An 18,568-nucleotide genomic window follows, 5' to 3' on the forward strand; every position below is an offset into this window, starting at 1 on the left:
GATAAAGTTATTTTTTAACTTTTAACAATTTTATTAAAATGTGAAAAGCATGACATAAACTCATATTATTAATTTAACATTACAACCATCAATGAAAAATATTTTCATAAAAACTATTTCTTAAAAAATAATATTTATGAAAAATATTTTCATACATAAGTTATTCTACGCAAAACAAATGGAGCCATAATATCCATACCTTTATCATATTAATGCTAATATCTTATCATTTTATTAAAACTTTAAAGAAGAATCAAATTCTTTTTTTAATTCTGTAAAAAAAAAAAAAATTCAATCACTGATCTCTCTATCTCTCAATGAATGACGTAAAACCTTCATGAAGAAGTTGAGAAAAGAACACTAGACAATTTCAGCAAGTAGTGGTTATGGTAGGCAACTAGGCATGAAAGTTATTTAAGTTGACTCAAGCCTAAAATGGTAGGCGGGAATGGGAATAGTGGACGAATATCTGTAACAAGTAGGAATGGGTAGCCATCGCTAGGAGTCCAATAACAGTATATAATTAATGAAGTTGACAACAGATGAGGATGAAGAACATTGCCTTTTACTCAACAAAAAGTTACATAGCAGTTGGAGGAATATGAAGTATCACCCTCCTTTTCTTTTGTTCTGTTTACGTTCCTAGCTTTCCACATCTAATGGGAACTTCTTCATGACCACAAAACTTTGTTATGCTAATTCAAAATTGATTACAACAATCATTCGTTAATGTGCTAAACAAGAAATGAAACAGATAGAAGCTATCTATCAAAATTTAAATGTAACTTGACTGAACTTTCGTCAATTCTTTGCTGCGGAACAAATAATAGGATGTGTGAATGGCCTAGTTACCTCTCAAGGAGCATCACCATTTCACAGTGTGTGGTATGTGGGAAGAGGTCAACAGCCATAGCTTTTACAGGTCGAAAAGGTTCTGAAATGGGCATAGACTTCGCTCTGTGGCGTGCCAAACCAGCGCTGCTCATGTTTCTCCATCCCCGGTTATTTTTATTCCCTTTCTCTATTTTATTGGGTGATGGTGTGCACAGCTCAATAGCATTTGCTACTAAGGTTTCGGGATTACAGGAAATATAACTACAAAACACCAAACAAGTGAAGTTAGAATAGCACTGAACTGTATGTATTAACCAAAATAATAATGGAAGTAGAACATGGAACTAACACAAGTCGACGTAGATGTGAATGAGTTCTCAGAACTTTGATCACCTGCATTTTGACAAAAAACAACAATTAGTTCTAAGCTTCTAGTGTTTTGAAGGGTATAATTATCAGGTTTGAGATTAATTATTTATCTGCCACTCAAGGCAAAGCAAAAATGCAGACCAATACAAGACAACAAAAGAGTTTCAAGGAATATGACATTACTCTATTAGTGATTATTATTACCAACGATTCAATGAGAATTTCAGCAATACAGTAAAGCATTCTTTGCACCACCAATCTCAGATGGGAGAATCTCAATTCCAGATTACAAATTCAAATGCAAATGTTCCTACTTCCTATTAAGGCATTAAGAATTTAAGTTTGAAAACTTAATTATAAGAAGCATGATTGATGGGCTGAATTAAGTTTTCAATGATTGATGAATAAAATAAATGCCATGTCAACTTGGATAATGCCAAAATTATGGTTCCAGTAAAACTACTTGCATAATACATGGAGGGTGATACTCACAATGGGATGAAGCCCGCTACGGGGAGGATCAACAATAGCAACAATATTTTTAAACTGAGGGATGGATGACCTCCCATCTTCTGAGGAAGAACTCTTCTGAAGTTGGCTTTGGTTTTCTTGTCCACCATTTTCAGAACACCCAGAAGCATCTTTCCTGTTGTCAAGCTCATGGGTTGAGTTCTCATTAATATCTAGCACATTATCCATGGGAATATCTTTATCATTGTCTATAGTAATGTCATTGTCATTACTTTCACTTGAATTTGGTAGTTGTAGCTCATCTTGTTTCTGAGGCCCATTTAAGTACTCCTTCAATAAAGATGCCATCACATTCTCTGCCTGTTGCCTCATGATTGACAGCGCAAACAAATAGATGAAAAAAAAATCATGTAACTAAATATAACATAACAAATTTGTAAAACTATTGCAAAACAGCGCAAAATTGTTTTTCCCTTGATTAATGCACCATAAAAGGAAGTTGAAATTATTTCTTTGTTATAATTCCTTTTTGTTGGGGGCCATCTTATGTAAGTCCTAGTTTGAATTACATTAATAAAGATAACAGAGAAAACTGAATTCTCACCTTTCCACAAACAAATCTACAGTTTTTAATGCCATTAATTTCAGCATTCCGGTGAGCATCTGAAACCGCTGAAGCATTCATTTCAATTCCAATAACCTAGAGAAAATGTCAAGCAAACAAATGATAATATAAACAAGCTTCAGCAAAACTTACTATTTTCATTTAAAATTTTTAAGAGCTGGAATTTTAAGTGCTATAGATAGGTGAACATAAAAAATCCCAATCACAAAGCAAGACTGAAACAAATATATTCGGCAGATGACCACTACCATTCCAACACGATGTGCTAAAGTGAGCCCAATAGTTCCAGTCCCACAGCATATATCAAAAAGCAAGGTGTCAGGACCAAGGCCAGCCCAATCTCCAGCAAGCGAATACAGTTTCTCTGCAGCGAGTGTGTTAACCTGTAGTATTGTTACAGATGTAAAATATCATACAGGACCAACACAATTTTTCAGTCAATCAAGATAGATATAAGATATGAGGTCTAAACCTGGAAAAATACTTTTGACATAAAAAAAAAAAAAAAAACACACCTGGAAAAAAGCTGTTGGTGATATGGAGAACTGAAGATTGCTTATATGATCATGAATTCTTGCTTCAACAACATTCTTGCCTGCCTCCACTTCAGACCTACTTCCACCATTTGGAAGGGGCAAAATACGCAACGAAGCGTCTGCTGGTGCAACATTTGATATTCCTTGGTGATCCTACAAGGAAAACAGCCAACATTCGACAAAAAAACTATAAAAAAATGCACTTGGAATATTAGGAGAGTAAATTTATGCCAATAAAAAAAATGGCACAATTTTACAGCTGTTGCAACAAGATCGATAAGTTAACAAGCAAAGAGACTGAACAAAGTTCTGATGGTATATAATTCAATGGAAAAAAAATGCCATATTTTGTAATACAATTACAAAATTGCAGCAAGAGTTAAAGCAAGAAGCACCATAAAGTTCATCGATAACCTGACTGTGCGGTGTACATGATAAATGAAAAATACAACATCAGTTTTCTTCTCTCTCTCTCTCTCTCTCTCTCTCATGGATACAAATTCCATGTGCCTATTCTAGTAAAAAGTTCCTCTTTTCCAATTGTCGCCACAACCCATTGAATTGTCAGGCTATGCTGATCCAGGTCCTACGAACATGTTAGTAGATTGGTTCTAGACCTGCAGGCCAAATTCTCCAAGAATCAATAAATGCTTAGGCCCATGCAAGCCCATATTGCCTTCAAAAGCATATTATAGGTTATGAGTCTTCTGTTGAGGTTGAAACTACTTTTTTGAGAAAACACCCTTTCAGATGCAATAATGAAAAGCAGTTTGAAACTTAATTTTAAATATTTTGGGGTTCTTATAATAAAATCACGTCAAGTCTACCCAAAAAACAACTAATTTTTTAAATCAATGTATACAAAATAGGGCCTTTCTCAACTGCAACTGCAATAACAATAACAATGACAAGCAGACCTAACATGAGATTATGAAAGGACAAGATCCTCCAAACAGATGATCCCTCCACCCCTTTCCTCCACCCTTGACTGCACCAAATTCCCAATCACCCTGCTTTTTCCAAATACACTTCCATCTCAAAATCCCTTTGCCAGAATTATTTTAATAATATAAGCAGAAAAAAAATATTGAGCATTTACAGACCAATAGAAAGCAGATGGAGAAAAACTGTAAAAACCAATTTATACTGTTAATTGTTAAAACCAATAGGAAAAATAGAACTTAAGGTATTGGCTATTTGTTAAAAGTAAACAATGGAATTCAAAATAAAGATGCCAAGATCTATAGAAAACTATAAAAAAAAAATGCACTAACTAGAACTCATGTTTATTTTTTTCTGACAAAAGTATTTTGTTGATCATGCACTAAGTACTAACGTAATTTCTGTTTTTATCTGTTATCTTTTGGCCAATTTAATTTAGAGAGAGAGAGAGAGAGAGAGCTAATAATCACCCAGATGATTTCAGTGGATGCTTTTTGTCCCAATTGGGATTACCTTAATTGATAAACTAGCAGATAATTGCATACTAGGGATCTTGGGTTTGACATCTAGACACTTATCTCTAAAGATGCGAACAAAGTAGATGCAATTTATATTAGAGTTTGAAAAATAGAAAATCATGAACAAAGAGTTCACACCTGAAGAACCAAAACTGTTAAGGGCAAAGGTGGATAATTTGCAGCAGCTCCAGTAGCGAATGCATCAGCCAACTTCCCAAGTTCACTATTTATTACTTCATTGTCAAAGCCAGCTGAGCAAACCTGAACAATAAGCATGACCTCTGATATGTTGCCATCAGGGTTCTTGACATCAGCATCATTCTCTGATAATCTTCCTTCTCGGACCTTATATTAAGACAGAATGCTAAATGAGAGAAAAGGGATTTTAATTTCGAACACAGTTCAACACCAGATTAGAAAGCAAATGTATGGAAAGAGCAGCAACAATACCACCACCATTAAGATTTTCATTAGTAGATGCGTTCACAATTATATACCGTTAATTGACGCCAGAATCCAGTATTCTTAAATCTGTTCCAAATTGGCAAGCCTGATTGTTGCAGAAATTCCTGAAAATTTGAAGCATACTTGCAAGCAATACTAGAAACATTTGGGCAGTCAACAGGTTCTTCTACAGCTGTCACGCCATCTCTGAAAATATTGTGCTAAGTTTTCAACAACGGCAGTGATGGTGAACAATGCCTCATCCAAACAGAGAGAGAAAGAGAGAGAACAAATTACCTAAAGTTTCCTAGCATAAACCCAACAATAGGTTTTCCATGAAGAGAATATCCAACTGAAAACTCGCATTTATTACGGTAACCATTCACAAGTGGTGAATCCAGTATACCCTCAAGGTTGCATGCAAGACCACCTGCAGCATTTAAACTAATAGATTAAAAAAGAGAACAAAAAATAGTCATAGGAGACCCTGACATTTTCACATGCTGTCTTGAATTAGAATGGAAATAAAACAAACAAAAGCATGTAAAAGTGTTATGAAGCAAAAAATTCATATGCAAACCCTCCTCTTACTATCAGGACAACATTGTTAGAACAAACAAAGTAGCTATATGAGAATGACAGCTTTCCGAAATTTGGAAGGAAAACACCACCTATTTCCCTAGACTTGAGAATCCATTCTGGCAAAGAAACACCATTTGGACATGCTTTACGAGCATTTCTAGTCTGTGACAAAAATGTAGTAGTTCAGTTTGCTAAGTTGCCATAATGCAAGATATGGTACTTTTAAACAATGAAATAAGGAGAAAGTGTTTCTAACAAGTTTTTTTAGCATTTGCATAATAGAGTTCTTCTTGTGCTCCAACTGGTCTTCATAAGGCATATGAGCAAGGGGAGTCACTACATCACGGGCACTTTTTGCCTTGGAACTTGAACCATCTAACATTGAACTGTCATCCTTTGTATCATCATCCTCGGTAACATGTAAAGATTTAGAGATCCCAGCATTTTCTCCATCCAATGAAGAAGCCATTTTTTGTGGAGCATTTTGGGGGAGAGCCATGGCTGATTTTATTTTCCCATCATATGATCGGGGGATCACATCAGCAACTTTTATTTTCTTGTTGCCAACAGATCTTCCTTCAAGCTCCTATAAAGTTCAAATTTTTACAAATATGACTTAAAAAGATTATTTCAAGTTCATGAAGTTCACATTTCTTTTTACATGAAACAGAGGGATACCTCACTTGCTCTTCTCAATTGGTCAGCTCTGTCAAAAGTCACAAAACCTACAGTCATGCCTTTCTTTTTCTTTGCCAATTTGAAAAGAACACCCTAAAAAAGAATACAGTTGCTTTAATAACAATAAGAAAGCTCATTTATCTCATACTAGAAACTGAATTTCCACAACCAACACAACAGGGAAATTTAAACAATAAATAATAACCTAGACAAGATCTTCAATAATTGGGTATTCCCATACGGCAGCCAGCATTGTTAAGCAATCTAGAAATCACAAACGCAAATAAAGGAGATGCATTGGATCATAACATGGATACCCTTTATCTCTTGAATGTGAAATATAACTATATATAGTCCATGCTCATGTTGCAAAGAACAGATCTTTTCAAATCAGAGAAGAGAAACACATAATTATTTCACTGTGCTAATCATTGTATACTCTGCAGATCCAAAATCCCAACCAAAAGGAAAAAAATTATACTACTATTTAGTTTGGTTGTAAAAGCACATTCTGCCAAGCAATGATATCTACAACTTTTCTTCACTTGTTTTTCTTTTCTAAAATTATATGCTTATAATTCACTAATAGGCTCAAATGAAATAACATTTCAATAAGGTTAAGGTAGATCTCAAGAGATTGCAGAAACACAAAAGTAACCTTCAATTTCATTGTTAGAGGGAAATAAAATTTAGCCTCGGCCGTCTGTACTTCTACAGTTTAAAAAACAAAAAAAAAAAAAGCTAATGAAAAATAAAAACTCACTCAATTTTAGTATGGATAAAAAAAAAAAAAAAGGCTCACTTGCTCACTGAGAAAGTTCCTCAAGTTATCCGAATTCCACTTCCTGGGTAGATGCACCAAGCACTTACTAAGCTCAGGATCCAAACACCCCCCTTCACCATCATCAACAAGCACTTCAGTCATCATAATCTCATCCTCTTCCCTCTTCTCACATTTATCACCATTATAATCCAATTTCATCGCTTTCTTCGCCCGCTCGGAGGTCGGGTCCCAAGTGTTATCAGGACGCGGACGGAGCTCCTCCTCGCCATGCGCGTATTTGCACTCAATGCCGTGGCTGCAGGACCCCGAGTTCCGCCTGAAATACGAACAGAGTGAGGTTTTATAATACGGATTAAGTGAAGGGTCAACTTTTTCTTCCGTTTCTGACTGAGCTATCTCCTGTCTCTTTCGCTTCTCACCGTGGCTTTCGCCACCGTTGTTTTCATCACCGGAGCCAGTTGATTGAGGATTGGAGAGTTGAAGTTGTTCTTCTTCATGGGTTTGACAGGGGGAATCGTGGGGGCTCATTGCTTGGGATTTTACAGTGGAGGAGGGGTTTAGGGTTTCAGTTGGAGAGAGTTGGTTATTTGTAGATGACGCCACATCCTTAACGACAAGGCTCCACCACTCGCACTTGCTGTGCTTGTGCGGGTTTTAACTTAAGCAGAGATTAGTGACACCCGGCAAGTTATTTTTTATTTTATTTCATTTTATAAAATTATAATTATTTAAATTAATGATAATAAGTAAAATTATTTATTATATTATATATTATTATCGGAAAGAGACTTAACAATGGATACGTGAAATTGGTTTAAGAATATTCTCAATAGTAAATAAAAAATAAAAAATAAATATTTTTAATTTAATTAAATTACCTTTTATTTTAATTAAAAGAAGATGATGATGAAATATATTTTAAAAATATATTAATATATTATATATTAATCTTTTCAAAATCACGTATAATCTTAAATAAATAAAATAATAATAATAATAATAATAATAATAATAATAAACAATACTAATCACCTTTGAATATCAGCTAATAAATAATTTGTTTTATTTTATATATATATATATATATATATATAATTGAAAGTATAAATTTCATTAGATTAAGAGGGAAAAAAAGAAAAAAGAATTACACTATAACCTTAACCCATAAACATCAAGGCATAAACCCAAAGCAGCCATTAAAACTTTAAACTAAAAAGCTCTTGAGTTTTCAACTCGGAAAAGATCTGGCAGCAGCTAACCAGCACCGCTGCTCCACACTTTTCGCATAGCAGGCATCAAGATTGGCTGCATACAAGACAATGAAAGGTCAACCAAAGAGTCGCAAACTAGAGATACTGAAATTGGAGTGAGATTCTAAAATCCACCATGTTTATCCAATCTGAGATATTGTACCGTCGCTAGTTCAAAAAGACCAAAGAGAATTATGTACCATGGAGTAGCGTACAGTAAAGTATCATGACTTTACCATAGTAAAATTATCATGACTATATCACAGCGCGCGTGGTAATTTGATGATTAATCTGATGAAATAATTTTATTTCATCATAATTTGACTCTTCATATTAATATTATAATTAAATATTATTTTTATTTAAAAATACAATAAAAAATAATAAAAAATTATTTAATAATTTATTTTATTAAGTATCAACTCAAATTTAATAATAAATTTCTTTTATAAAATTAAATTAAATTAAAGATATCAATAGGTAGTTTTAAGTCTCAAACTTAAAAAAATTTACTCAAAAAATTCTTGTTTCTTAAATTAAAAAAATTATTATGAATTTATTAACGAGAATGGCCTTCATTATTTTTTTTTTCCAATGTCCTTCATTATGTGTATATTTATTTTCGATTAAAAAAAAGTTACGGACTGTATTAGGGTCACGTGGCAGACGTGCAGGGGATATTGATATTTGCTTGGGCCTTTTTGCCAAATGGCATGATGGAGTGGACGGTGGACCCACTTACTTCTATGGGTGTGGCCTATTAGCCTCATTATTTTGGTTTTGAGCAAATAAAATTCACCCTTGGATCATCATCCCATCTCATAAGCTTAAGCTCAGTAACTTAAAGAAAAAAAAAAAAAATTCCTCATACTGAAGCCAAGAGTCTAACAAAGATGGGTCAAAATGTATAGATATATGGTCCCAATTCAGCTAACTAATAAAGCCATTATCTATTGGCTTAGTGGTTAAGTGTTTATTTTATAATATAAAAGATTAGAATTTAAATTCTAACAATTCTTATTTTTTAAATAATTTTAAAATAAAAAAAACTGACCAATGTATATTTTATGATTTTTTTATATTTTAGAAATTTTTAAGAAAAAGATTCATGATTCCATTTCTCAAGTTTTTTAAATTTTAAAATAAAAATTTAATCACTAAAAATATCATGCTATAAAATTCGACTTTTTTAATAAATTTATATTTTTGGGTTGGAGTGTTTGTGTTTAATACATAAGCAACAACAAAAATCTACATAAATAAATTGAAATTTTAGAATATTCTAATTAATATAAATGAAATAAGATTAAAAATTCAAACTTTGATATCTTAGAATATTCTGATTATTGTAAATGAAATAAGATTAAAAATTCAAACTTTGATATCATATGTTTGTTTTTATTAAATTTAGTTGTCAAATTTATATAAAGATTAATTAACCCATTATATAATTCTAAATAAATTATTTTGTAATTCAGTTAAATTTGTTTTTAGAATTTTTAGAACCAACTCAACAAACTCTATTATCTTATAGATGTGTTGGTCGTCTCAATATCAAAGCAATTCCCAAAGTTGCTGTGAGGAATGTTTCTGAAATTGCCCCCTAGTTTTTTGTGTAACGAATAGAAAACTGCATCTATGCCGATGCCATCACAAAGCACTATACTGTAGTGTTCACATTAAACAAATATTTGTTTCCTTTGCAGCAATTCCAATGCACCATTGGTCCATTTTATGCATGCACACATATCAGCATACAATTGTTGTTCTGCTAAAAAAACAAGGAAAAAAAAAACAATCTAATAGTCTTCTCTAAAACTATAAGGTTACGTGATCGAACCCAGTTAGAATTAAAAAAAAAAAAAAGGAAAAGGGAGGGAGAGGAGACAAGAGGAGGAAAGATGGCGAGTCCAAGAAGCTAAGGAAACCAGCTGGTGGATGTAAAGATGAGGTCATCTGTTACAAGTTCAGTACTAACTAGTGACTAATATAAGCAACATGCGTGCGCACCATTCATAATGATTTAATCACACATCATCAAAATAAAGCTGTCTTATCTTTATAGTTAACAGAAATTATTTCATAACATGCTGAGGAAGAAGAAAATTTCATCATGCCGGTATGCTCTCAAATAAGCAATACCACTTTGCAACGATAAGTCTAGTCAGATAAAGCGTATTAAAATATAAAGGAGATGGTGCAAGTGTTGAATTATATATGCAACAAAAATGTAAAACAAACATTGGTAAGATTGCTACCAAATGTATTTTGAGCCAGGAAAACACAGCTGACAATACAGATGAAATCAGAGCACTTAAAAATCATATATGTGTGACATTTCCCAGCTGAAATCATCAGCTGTTTCAATTAATTTCTTACCTTGTGCCAAGGACAACAAACAAGATACAGAAAGTAAAATGTAGGTTATCTCTTTCTTGAACGTGCAGATTTTTTTTTTCTTTTTTTTTTTTGTGGGTGTGGAAGGGGAGGGGGGAAGAAAATTTGAATTATGGATGCAAGGAATAGCAAATGTAACATTCTAAAAAACAGAACATGAAAGGTGAGCACTGGATATCAATTGCAGAAATCAGAGAAGACTCTATTCTAATTGGTAGAGAAAATAAAGAATCACAACGAATCAGGAAATAATAATGGTTTTCAATTTATTAGCTGTGATCAGAAATAGAACTTAACAAAGAAAAAGAAAAGAGAAAATGAGAGAATAGAGCATTACCTGAGTAAACCCTACTCAGTACTCTTTAAAGCAAATAAAAATGCAGAATCTTAAAGTGAAGCACACAAATTTAAATACAGGGTTGTTAAGGAAGGAAACCAAATTTTCATATTGAGAAGTGCTATCTCAGTGACAAATTAATTCTAGTGAATCAAATAATTGCTCAGGCAGCACCCTAAAAGGACAGGTAAGATTGCAGCAACCTGCACCCTCTGTTGAGTTGATCTAAAAGAATCCTCAACAACCCATAACAGCACAATTGTAAACAAACACGCCAACATGCTCCTTCACACCAAGAATTTTCCAATCCAAAGTTCCATTATTGACTCCAGACTTTGGACACCATGAGTTAAGCACAACAGATTCACCTTCTGGGCCCCTTTGCCCACCCACAACTAGAATTTCCTCCCCACAAGCCTTGAAAGCCAGGCCCCAACCATTTGAAGAATCCGCCCTCACAGGCAGCCTCCCCAACACAACCCAGGTGTTTTTTACCTTGTCATACTTCTTCACCATGTTAGTTAAATACTCAACAGCATATAGCTGGTTATCCACAACTGCAACAAGCGGAGGAGCCTGAGCAGCCCTATTAACATTTGGATACATCCCTTCAATAGTCCTCCATTTCCTTGTCTCGAAATCATACTCCTCCCCACAAGTCAATGAAACAGTGGGACTTGACATCCCACCAATCACATAGAATTTGCCATCCATAAAAAATCCCGAGCACAATCTACGTGGCGAATGCATGTTTGGTAGCATTTCCCATTTGCCTGTTGAAGAGTCATACAACTCTGCTGAATTCAAAACGTTCCCATTCTTATCACTCCCTCCGGCAACAACAGCAATAGAACCAAAGCTACCTGATCCAAACAAACACCGGGGCCGATTCATCCCTTCACATTTGACCCAGCCATGATCAATCAAACTATACTTCCAAATAGCAAAATCAAACAGCTCACGCCCAAAAACAAGCAATTCGCTATCCACAGCCAATGACTCCTTATCTGCATGATTGAAACACTCATCGCAAGGTATCTTAGGCAAAGCCATCCATTTCTTTCTCACAGGATCAAATGCCTCCCATCCCCTTGGATCACAAACTAAATACACCCAATGCTCTATAATTCCCAATTGCTTCCTTAGCCCATACAAATATCCGCTTTCAATTAGCTTATGAAACATCTTGTTTATACATGATAATGAGGCATAGTCTGATCTGCATGCCCAGGCCAGACAATTCAATGCAACGTCATCAATAAGACCAGGGAGGAGTGAATCACTTGATCCTAATCGTAAGCGACCATCATTTACTCCTCCCCTCATATTCATTATTGAATGACTCATTACTTCCTCTTCTTCCTCCATCAATTGTAATCTAAAAAGGTTGTTTTTAGTAATATTAACCAATATTTGCTGTCATCCAAAGAAAAAAATCAAGCAAGTTCCCCAAAAGGAAAACAATCCGGATTAATCATCAAAGAATTACCCTTATGCCACAGTTCTTGATTATGCTCCCAATACCCAGAAAACAAATTCCGATCTTTGAAGACAATCACTCTCCATCTGTTTATCCTTTCCATCAGTTCAAAAAATCAATACTGTATACCTTCATTTCACACTTCGTACCCAATTCCTGAGCCAAATTATATAAAACAAGCCCACTTTTTTCTATCTAATCTCTAAAAAAAAAACCAGAAAGTCGAAATTTGAGCAATTACATCTAAAGTATAGAGAAAACAATCACCAACGACGACAAAAAAAGAAAATAATCCCAACGATGTGACCGAATTACCGAGATTTGCCGGGAAAATTTTCCAATTGGTTTCCAGCAATCCAAACAGGCATATTACCTGAAAATTAATGAAAATATTCAAATTAGCAACAAATATAGAAACGAACATGATAAATTAAATTAAGCAACGAAAAAAAAAGATATATACTTGAATGGATAAACAAACAATTATCTAATTAATTAACTAAATTAACGTTATAATTTTTTAATTTCAAGTCTGATCCAAATCCATTCTCATGAAAATGATACGGATCCTTATAGATAGATGGCTACAAAGCTAGCTATAATTAAGAGTTCCAAAGTAAGATACACATAAGTATTTGCAAGCATACCGGAAACAATTAAAAATAGACCGGATCTCGGATTTCGGGTCACCGGAGAAGTTGCCGGGAAAAGAGTTCCGTCGAACATGTCGCCGGAGTCCGGCGAGTGTAAATGAAAGAGAGTTATCTGAAATAGTTTTGTACCACGGTATCAGAAAGAAGCTGAACTGATAAATAGGAACGGATGCAACTGAAATACGGTGGTTTTCGTTTCTCAAAAAGGTCCCTAAAGTATTTAATATTTTTAAAAAAATCCCACAATTCCCTTTTAATTTTTTTTAGCTGCTTTTCTCCTTATAAGATTTTCTGTTGGCGGCACGCAAGGAGAAACAAAATTCTCTTCTTCCATCTTGAGTATCAATTATTATTATTATTTAAGTATTAGTTTTATTATTTGTTTAATTATATTTGATTTGATAATTAAATTAATTGAAATAATATAACTTTTATTAATTATGATTTTATTAATAATATATTATTTATAATTATTATTTTATTAATAGTATTTAATTTATAATTATTCTTTTATTAAAATTAAATTATATTTATTATTATTATAAATAAAATATTATTATAAATATATTTTATTATTTATAATAGCATTGAAGCACCAAGTATCTTCCTCTGCTAAAAACTATTTATTACACCTTATAATGCACAAGTTTCCTTCTTTGGCTACCTATTCTTAATTATTAAACACTCATAACACAAAGCAAAGTTGCTAAAGAGGAATTCTAAATTGCTTATCAATAAGAAACACACAACACTATAGATCTTAGGTTCAACAGCCATCTTTTAACTCTTGTGAAAAAAACAGGACACCCACATTACAACCTTAAAGAAAATGAATGGTTTCACTTTGAAACTTAAGAGTTGTTGGCTTCATATATATATATATATACATGGTAGAGGATTGAGAGAGTGAAAACTCAAATTTATGTAACAAGTAATATGTTTTCAAATACTAAATCAAATCAAGTCAAGTTAGTGATAAAGTTGCTGGGTTCATATATATTCTATTGAAGATAAATAGTTGATGTATGCAAAAAAAGAGGGAAGAAAAAGTGAGAGAGAGAGAGGGAAGGGGTGGGGGGAGGGGGGAGGGGTGTGGTGGTGGTGGGATGGTTTAATAAGGAATTAACTTAAAAGAGTTTGTTGAGCTCATGTCCTCTCTCTATCTAGCCCCTACTATATTTGTTTCTATGTGCTTTTAATATGAGGCAAATGATGGATACCAGCTCATACTTTAGATGAACTACACCAATTTTACGAGTAAATAACATATCAAAATCCATGTGAAAGTGAATGCCTATATTTATTTGGGTTTCATCAAAATCACATGAAAAAGAGGAAGATAGAATATATTGTAGTGTGTGAAAGTTTATGAACAAAATCACATGAAGCTCATTGATCCCATTTAATTACAAAACCATGGTTCTTAATTTTCTGGGTATACAACCCCACTTCTTTAAAATTTGGCTTTATTATATATATTTGTGGAAAAAAAAAATTAAGGGCTTTTTGTAAAGTAAATTGTTGATTATCTTTGAATATGCCTCTTTGTGGGTTCTACTTGATTACTTTTCTTTGCCTAATATACTTTTGTAATAAAGAAAATAAAATTTTATTTATGGATTTTTAATTTTCATTTTTCATATATTTTTATAGAAAAAGGGCTCAAGCATTGGCAGTCATTAATTTCTTTAATAAGGCTTAAAAAGGCTTAAAAATCAATATATTTTATTTTTATTTCTATTATTTTGATTATATAATTTTTTAAATTATAAAAATTTAAATATGTTATTGATGATAAGTTGAGAGAAGGGAGATTAAGGTGATTTGATAATGTGAAGCATAGACATACAGAGGTTCAAGTTAGACAAGTAGAGCACATTAGATTAGATGATAGAAAGAAAAGAAGAAGTAAACCTAAACTGACTTGGAGAAAAGTAGTACAACATGATCTAAAAGCATTACACATTTTCAAGGATTTAACTCAAAATCGTTTAAAGTGAAGAAAGAGAATTTATATAGCCGAATCTAATATGGCTTAGTTGAGTTGAGTTGAGTTAAGTATAAAAATTTAAATTTCTTGACTTTTTATAGTGTATGATAAATTGATATTATATTTTAATAAATTAATTATTACTGATGAAATTATTCTTTCAAAAATATTAGAGTTAGACCATGAAAATTCAAAAGAGGCTACAAATACTAATTGGAAGAAAATTTAAAAAAAAAAATAGAAATTGAGGGTATTAATTTGGCCATAAATTCAAGAAGTGGAAAATTATTATTCTCATAGAAGACAAAGAGATGTGAGAAATTGACCAATTATATATCACATGCCCAGTCCAAGGGTTGACCAATTAGCATTATAATAAATTCTTATTTTTAAAATATAAATATAAAAGATTCGTTCATTTAATAATAAATCTTGCTATATATTTTATATCTTAAATTTAAAGATATAATTTATAATTTTATAAATTTTTTAAGCTTTCTAAACCGACCCTTCATATATGTGTTCATATTTCCTTTAATTTTCTAATTTTAATTAAAATTTCTAACTTATAATTTTTTTTTTGTACATACTGATTAAGTTGATCATACATTCACCAGAGAATATTATATACTTCACATTCATACTTTTCTGAAAGTATATTTTATTATATCGAAACTAAAATTTATAATATTTTTGTAAATAAAGTTAATTGCATGTAGATATAATATAACACTAAGAAATTAGTAGTGAAATTCAAATCAGAGACCTTTCGAGCAAATGAATTGAAATCAAATCTAATATAATTGAATAAAAACTCATTTTCTAATTAGGTATTTTCCCCATATGGGTGGTCAAATGTCAAAATTAAGGAGGTGTGTGTTAAAGAGGGTGAAAGTGGGAAGTGGCTGCTATAGAATATTGACAACATTTGGGTCTCAAAAGTTGAAAAAAAAAAGGTTAAAAATTGTTTGGTGATATAAAAATCATTAGTGTGGACTAATTAATTTTGTAGCTATGAAATTAAGCTGAAACTCATCAAATGTAAAAAGGGCAATCAACACAAGCACTCAACTCCCAACCCCTTTTCAGAAAAGTAGACAAGTCTTAATTGAATTAGATATAACAAGTACAAACTCAGTACATCTTTCATAACCTTTCATGCCCTTACTCTTTATATTTCATCACTCTTCTTTTATTACCATTCACCTTCCCATCAATTGTTTGATTTACTAGTCTAATAGAATCCCAAGTTGGCTTTATTGACTCATGATTTTAATTAGGAAAAATTATTATTTAATTATGACATTTTGACAAAATTAATTGCTTATTTTTTTATTTTTTTAAAATATTATTTAATTCTTATATTTTTTTAATTTATGAATTGTTTAGTTGTCACGACCCAACCTATGGGCCGGACCGGCACTAGGACCTGGGCCAGCCTAAAGCCCCCGAGGCCTGTAGTAAGCCTTAACTGTTCATTTACCCAATTCTAAGGCCCATTTGGGCCCAATTTCAAGAAAACAAAAGGACAGAGTCCGGCCATAAAAATGGATTTTCCAACGGGGAGTTTTTGACTCACCCGACCTGTAAACACAATATATAGTCATTTGGGGAGCTCAGCTCACCCTCTACATACTCATCAACATAATAGTAAATGGGAGCTCAGCTCCCTCATCCAATCCATCAAACATGCATAGCATATTAAGTTTACAGGTCCCAAAATAATAATTTAGTTTACAGACCCAAATCAAATAAACATTTCTAACACATGCGGAAATTCTAAGATTTAACAAGTTTATACAAACAGTAATAATTGACCTGCGAGGGAGAAAAGCAGGTTAACCAAAATAAAATCCTCCTGTAGCCTGAAAAAATATTGAACATGAGTGAGCGTTCGACTCAGAGAGTAAAATATCAATTTTAACCATAATCTCTATAACTATCTAGAACTAATGCACCATGTAGAGTGAAATGCAACATCAACAACATTTTCACATCATAACATCAAAAAGGTAATTTGGAGCACTCACGCACCCTGTAACATCAATCATAATATATGGGAGCTGATCCCCTATACAGCTCTCTTAAATCCAACTCAGTGCCAAGAACTCAGCTCGGACTTCCACTTAATAACCAAATCGGGGGTCCCAGCGAAGAACTCAAGTCGTGACTACCCCCCGAAGGATCGGGTCCCAGCGAAGAACTCAAGCCGTGACTACCCGTCCTATCCATAGTCCACACCACATCACACGCACGCCAACGCACGCACACTGCTCCAAATTACCACAACAACACTCATGGCACTTTAACAATTATCAATGCAACATAAATCGTGCCTAGAGTTTAACTACATAAATATATGCATATAAGTGATGCATGGGAGCATACTGAACATATAATAATACCGAAATTACAATTAAAATTAATATTTTACTCACAGACTTGACAATGGTCACTGAGGCGGCTGGGCGGAGGAAGAAGGTCACACACGACAATTATATTACAATTATTTAATACAATCGACTCGATACAAACAAAGAAAAGACCAATTACGCCCTAAGTCGTGCGAAAATCCAGTCTCCCCTATACCTAGGACCTACCCAACCTGCAAAAGGGTTCAAAACACACTTCTATACTCACAATCCATATATCCACAGTTCAATCATATCACACAGCCCCTCCTGGGCCCATCAAATCAGTTATCCATCACAATACGCAAAATTTCAATTTAGTCCTTATTATTTATCATTTTTGCAAAAATTGCCCAACAAGCTCTAAAAATTATAAAACTTTGCCCCGCGGTCCTTAGCAATATTACTAAGCTATTGCAAAAAGAATCGTAATTTTCTAAGCTACAACGAATATTTTATGGATTTTTAATCCTATTTAAGCACTAGAAAATTACGAAAAAGCAAGGTTCGGGTTTACCTTTGCCGATTCCGACTTCGGGAACGCGCCGACGCCCGACAATGGGGGCTAGCCAAAACCCTGGTCCACCCGAGACTTTTCCAGAATCCGTTCGCCCGAAATTTGCAGACCCGGTCAACTATCGAATTTCCGTGAATCGAGGATACCTACACAAAGCCCATAACACGGGGGTTAGTACATAAATTTGTGCTCGGAAAAACACTGCGAAGTTTCGTGGGACCCACCGAAAAACGGTGTCGGAAAAATTCGAAATTTATGTCGTTGCGAAGCTCTTGACGAATGGAGCGTGCTGGTGGCCTCGGTTTTCTCGTGGAATTCACGGTTTTCGAGAAATCTAGCCAAAAGTCGAAATGGGCTAAAATCTTCCCGAGCAAAAATCGGACAAACCGCTCGATGGATTTCGGCGTTCTTGGTGTCTATGGAAAGCTCTCGCCAAGTAGATGATTTTAGACACAAGACTCGGTCCAATTGGTGGCCGGATCGGCCGGATTTGGCCGAATCGACGCCGGGTGGGGAGGAGAGAGAAAAGAGAGAGAAAAGGGAGAGGGACGACGCGCGCGGGGAAGAAAAAGGGAAGAAGGAAAAGGCCGGTCCGATCCGGTCCGGTTCGATTCGGCCGGTTCGATTCAGAATACAAAATTTTGAATTTTTACTCTGCCTCGGGACCGAAAATGAGGTCCAAAAATTCCGAAAAAATTTCAGAAAACTCAGAAAAATACGTAGACTCCAAATATATTTTTAGTTTTACCA

General features: G+C 33.7%; 2 protein-coding genes across 3 annotated transcripts; both read right to left on the reverse strand.

Annotated features, from left to right (window-relative positions):
- Positions 1–543: 543 nt before the first annotated feature.
- LOC110631656 (zinc finger CCCH domain-containing protein 24) lies at positions 544–7,433 on the reverse strand. 2 transcript variants are annotated; one of them, XM_058141540.1, is made up of 14 exons: positions 6,802–7,433; positions 6,000–6,092; positions 5,578–5,907; positions 5,411–5,483; positions 5,037–5,169; positions 4,793–4,946; positions 4,434–4,640; positions 2,815–2,988; positions 2,548–2,682; positions 2,279–2,374; positions 1,947–2,034; positions 1,696–1,849; positions 1,184–1,227; positions 991–1,095 (listed from the first exon to the last, which is right to left on the reverse strand). In XM_058141540.1, the coding sequence occupies exons 1-13, from the start codon at positions 7,309–7,311 to the stop codon at positions 1,224–1,226; spliced, it is 2,151 nt and encodes a 716-aa protein (XP_057997523.1). In that variant the 5' UTR covers positions 7,312–7,433; the 3' UTR covers positions 991–1,095; positions 1,184–1,223. The 2 variants fall into 2 exon arrangements, with proteins under 2 accessions (XP_021635258.2, XP_057997523.1); XM_021779566.2 differs by having other exon boundaries at positions 544–1,095; positions 1,696–2,034; positions 6,802–7,431.
- Positions 7,434–10,674: 3,241 nt separating this feature from the next.
- Positions 10,675–13,201, reverse strand: LOC110631635 (F-box/kelch-repeat protein At5g60570). Its single transcript, XM_021779539.2, has 2 exons — positions 12,895–13,201; positions 10,675–12,620 (listed from the first exon to the last, which is right to left on the reverse strand). Exon 2 carries the CDS (start codon positions 12,133–12,135, stop codon positions 11,005–11,007), a length of 1,131 nt encoding a protein of 376 aa, XP_021635231.2. The 5' UTR covers positions 12,136–12,620; positions 12,895–13,201; the 3' UTR covers positions 10,675–11,004.
- Between the last annotated feature and the right edge of the window lie 5,367 nt (positions 13,202–18,568).

The sequence above is a fragment of the Hevea brasiliensis genome, chromosome 1 (genome assembly GCF_030052815.1).
Source record: "Hevea brasiliensis isolate MT/VB/25A 57/8 chromosome 1, ASM3005281v1, whole genome shotgun sequence".
Taxonomy (NCBI): Eukaryota; Viridiplantae; Streptophyta; class Magnoliopsida; order Malpighiales; family Euphorbiaceae; genus Hevea; species Hevea brasiliensis.

Coding starts and splice junctions, on each gene's coding strand:
- LOC110631635 (XM_021779539.2), bottom strand. CDS start 12,135: ATGGAGGAAGAAGAGGAAGTAATGAGTCATTCAATAATGAATATGAGG.
- LOC110631656 (XM_021779566.2), bottom strand. CDS start 7,311: ATGAGCCCCCACGATTCCCCCTGTCAAACCCATGAAGAAGAACAACTT. Junction 5,908..5,999: donor AATTGAGAAGAGCAAGTGAG/GTATCCCTCTGT, acceptor TGAACTTTATAG/GAGCTTGAAGGAAGATCTGT. Junction 1,096..1,183: donor TCACATCTACGTCGACTTGT/GTTAGTTCCATG, acceptor GGTGTTTTGTAG/TTATATTTCCTGTAATCCCG.